This window comes from Arachis hypogaea, chromosome 10, assembly GCF_003086295.3.
Source record: "Arachis hypogaea cultivar Tifrunner chromosome 10, arahy.Tifrunner.gnm2.J5K5, whole genome shotgun sequence".
NCBI classification, from domain to species: Eukaryota; Viridiplantae; Streptophyta; class Magnoliopsida; order Fabales; family Fabaceae; genus Arachis; species Arachis hypogaea.
This window is the reverse complement of record NC_092045.1, coordinates 52,890,508-52,894,770: the sequence shown is the minus strand read 5'-3', so window position 1 is coordinate 52,894,770 and position 4,263 is coordinate 52,890,508. Positions and strand designations below refer to the sequence as shown.

General features: G+C 39.5%; 1 protein-coding gene across 1 annotated transcript; it reads left to right on the top strand.

Moving 5' to 3' along the window:
• The first annotated feature begins 2,599 nt into the window (after window positions 1-2,599).
• LOC112715607 (small ribosomal subunit protein uS9) lies at window positions 2,600-3,563 on the top strand. The gene has a single exon (XM_025767376.3). The coding sequence runs from the start codon at window positions 2,916-2,918 to the stop codon at window positions 3,351-3,353; it is 438 nt and encodes a 145-aa protein (XP_025623161.1). The 5' UTR covers window positions 2,600-2,915; the 3' UTR covers window positions 3,354-3,563.
• The last annotated feature ends 700 nt before the right edge of the window (window positions 3,564-4,263 follow it).

The window sequence follows — 4,263 nt, the reverse complement described above, 5'->3', positions numbered from 1 at the left end:
ATTTGCCCAAAAATGAAAGAAGATTGTGTTTTACCCAATGGTGGATGTCTGGTGTTCATGGTCAACACGTAGGGGGCGTGTTGACTGCTACATGGGGGGTGATGATGATGTGGCAGAGCATGAGTGGTACACGGGGCAACACGTGGGGGCGTGCTGACGCAGCCCGTGGGGGTGTGATGATGACATGGCGGTGTGTGACTGGTACACGATGGCAGCATGTGGGGGCGTGATGAGGTGACAGCAGCACGTGGAGGGGTGCTGAGTCAGCACGCAGGGGCGTCCTAACACGTGGCAATACGTGATTGGCCGGAGGCAATCAAAATGTGGGGGCGTGGTGAATGCTACTCTCTATATATGGCAGTGTTTGGGTCCATTTTTATGCTGAGAAAGTGTGTGAGTGTTCTTTGAGTGTGTTTCTGGTATAATGGAGGGTACCGTAAATTTGGAAGTGTATCGCGACGGAGAAATAATACGTAATACTCATGAGGGAGTGAGGTTTGTGTGCCAGAATCCGTTTACGTTTGTGGTTCCATGCACCATGACGTTTATGGAACTTCAGAATAGTCTCTGTCAACAGATTAAGAGGGCCATCCATCTCTTTCGTATCATATCGTGATGCACGGCATAGTACTCTGTAAAGATGTGCGAGACATGCTGAACCCCAACTATATGTATGGATCCACTCGAAATCGCGAAGCAACGGTATATACTTCGCATGGGCGTATGTGGTCGACTTATCTGTGAATAGGGTCGACCCTAACATACAGAAAATCTGACATCTCACGTATCTCCTTATGGACTCTTCAATGTCCAATGGCTCCGCATCTCTGATACGTCGAACCCAACCAAGCTTTATATAGGATTTCGAATTACGACTGAGTACTGGTTCACGTCCGAATATTGCCATGCTCTGACTGTGAACGAAATCACTACTACTGTCAGTCCATCCACTCACAGGCTCTCCATCAATGGGTAAGCCGAATATATGCGCGACATCTTCCAATGTCACTGTAACCTCACCCACCGGCAACACAAATGTGTGAGTCTCCGGCATCCACCTTTCAACCAGAGAAGCTAACAACGAGCGAAATCCTCTTATCATCCAAATCCTAGATACATGGTAGAATCTCGTGGCGTGTAAGTAGTTTTCGACCTTCGGATTCCAACTCTGTAGCGGATTCAGTTTACGCACCAATAAATTTTTGTTAGGCTACATCAACAAAAATATATTTGTTATATTAATTATAAATATTCATTTATTAATAAACAAATATTAACATATCTATTTGTTTGTGATCACTTCAATTAATAATATTATTTACATATTTATTTATTTTAATATTTTATTTGTTAGAATCATTAACGTGCAATGCATTACCATAGTTAAAATATTTTTTTTCGTGCATCAACATATATTTTTCTAATATTATTAATAACATCAACGTATATATATTTTTCTAATATTTATTTATTACTTTAACATTTATATATTAAACTTTTGAATATGTTCAACATACATATTTATTTACAGAATATATATTTTTTATTTTACTATAATATTATTTTTATATTTTTACCGTAGAGAAATACATATTTTTTTTAAAAAAATTTTTAGTATATCGTATAGTATAGTATAATATATATTTTATTTTAGTATTTTTATAACAAAAAATTAATTCAAAATTAACAAAAAAAATTATATTTTAACATATTAAATAACAAAAAATAACAGAAATTAAAATACACAATAAAAATATAATTTACCAACTTACATAAATTAGATGATCTAAATAATTTATAATTACGAACTATTCTTTAAATTAGGTACAAAAATAATTTTTTTTTTACTGCCTATTTTTTCACCCTTTCACCTTGTGAGGTAGCAAGACCCTTCCTCTCTGATATGAGTTCACAACCCTCCTTCCCCTAATGCTTTTCTTCCCTCTCACTAACACACTTTCTTTCTATATTGCAGTTGGAGAAGAAGACTCTTTATATAGAGCAATGAAGAGGCCACGCTTGCTGTTTACAGGGGTTAGACCTGTTCCCTGCGTGGCAGCAGCTACAACACGTCCTCTCGTGGTGCAGGAACATCGGGACTCCACGATGCCAGCTCCACCACGCCCCTGCGTGGTGCCAGAAACGTGCATGCTCACCGCGTCACCACACCCTTGCGTGGTGCTAACACGCTACTCAGTAGCAGGGTCACCACGCTCCTGCGCGTTAACCGGAAGCTCCACCGCCAGGTAAATCACCCCACCCTCCAATATCCTCCCAAGATACTAACTTCTTTCCCATAACAAAATTAAACAAAAATAATTTTGGTTTGAACAAGATTGGGCCTTCAATTTTGAATAAATTAAATTCTATATACCAATAAAAAACCAAAATTCGGCTAAAATTCCAATAACAAAAGAAAAAAGAAACAGTCTAGCGATACCATTTTCCTTGAGCTGAGTATTTTTTTTTTTTTTGTAGATGAATAGATATCTCATAATTTATTGGACAACAGTTTTTAGTCAAGGCCTGGAGCCGAAAACTGGACCAGACCCATGAAAACAACCTGAACCGGCGCCTAAGACACATTAAACACTTAAACAGTTGAATTTTATTTTTTCTTCTTATAAAAAAGCTTAACATGAGATCAGGCTGAATCTCAAAGCTCCAACAGTAGATCAGTGGGCTTTCATTTTCATATGGGCCTCATTTTGGGCTGTTAGTGGCAGTCTGGTAATTCTGGCAACAACCCAAGGTTATTTTAACAACCGTACATAAACCCTAAACGCCATATATAACGCTCTCCCAAAATTTTCCACCTTTATCTCTCACTCAGCGCAAAAAACTTAGGGTTTTCCAAAGACAGATAACACAAGCAACGCCTTCAGCAGTGTGAGAGAATAGAGAGAGAGGAAGCAATGGCGGCGCAGCCTCTCGAGCAGGTCCAATGCTTCGGTCGCAAGAAAACGGCGGTTGCGGTTACCTACTGCAAGCGCGGCCGCGGGCTCATCAAGATCAATGGCTGCCCAATCGAGGTTGTTGAGCCTGAGATCCTACGGTTCAAGGCCTTCGAGCCGATTCTTCTGTTAGGGCGGAGCCGCTTCGCCGGCGTCGACATGCGCATCCGCGTCAAGGGCGGTGGACACACTTCTCAGATCTACGCCATAAGGCAGAGCATAGCGAAGGCGCTGGTTGCGTTCTACCAGAAGTACGTTGATGAACAGAGCAAGAAGGAGATCAAGGACATTCTCGTCAGGTACGATAGGACCTTACTTGTTGCTGATCCAAGGCGCTGTGAGCCTAAGAAGTTCGGTGGTCGTGGCGCTCGCGCGAGGTTCCAGAAATCTTACCGTTAGGGAGAGAAAAGGAGGGGTTTTTTGGGGTATGGGGTTTCGGTTCATGTTTTATGCTGTGGAAAACTCTTATTGAGCAGTAGTTATATTAAGTCTTGGAGATTTTATTGCGTTTTGATTGTTATGTGATGCTTTTTTTTTTTACAGATATTTAATTTTAATCGAAGAACTTCATTGATTATTAGATATGAATTATGCAAAACTCTTCATTCATTTAAGTGTTTTGGTTTTTAAATTTGATTTAATTTAGTTTTCTAATTACTGTTTTACTGGTAGCTGTAGTGATGACTGAATAACAATAATGTCAAGCTGGGGAGAACGCTTTTAATCACCTGCTATCAAAAGTTTTCAATATGAAGCATTTTTCATATGAAATATAGTTGGGATTATTAAGTCCCCCGTGTGTGTGGTTATGACTATTAGCTACATTGGTACATTTTTTTTTGCTATTTCATTGTAAAATTTAGAATATGTGCTCTTCCTTAAAAAGTACGGCCTTTAAATTCAGAGCATCTCTCGTTTTGAGGGTAATGCTATCAGAATGGTGGAACGAAGAAGGGCCGAGAAGGACACTACAAAATAGTGGGTCTCCAATGAATGCCCCAAATACATTCGTCTCTCTTGCAACTGTAGGGTGTAAAAGTATTTAACGCCACAATAAGTTTGAATTAGTGTTGTTTACTACAAAAATCTACGGGCAAAAGATGTGTTCAGATATTAGTGTGGGATCCATGGCATGGCAAACCTGATGCTTTTGATGCTTATATTGTGATAAACTATATAAAACTCGGAGTGTTATTGTGGACAAAATGATTGTGATTGAAAACACAGATGCAAGTAGAATCCGTTCCATTTTTAAGTTTGTTACGGTAGGTAACCGGAGATTAATGCTGAGGATGGCGTTTGGCGGCCC

What these genes read in the sequence shown, in the direction of transcription:
- LOC112715607 (XM_025767376.3), top strand. Translation starts at nt 2,916, where the DNA reads ATGGCGGCGCAGCCTCTCGAGCAGGTCCAATGCTTCGGTCGCAAGAAA.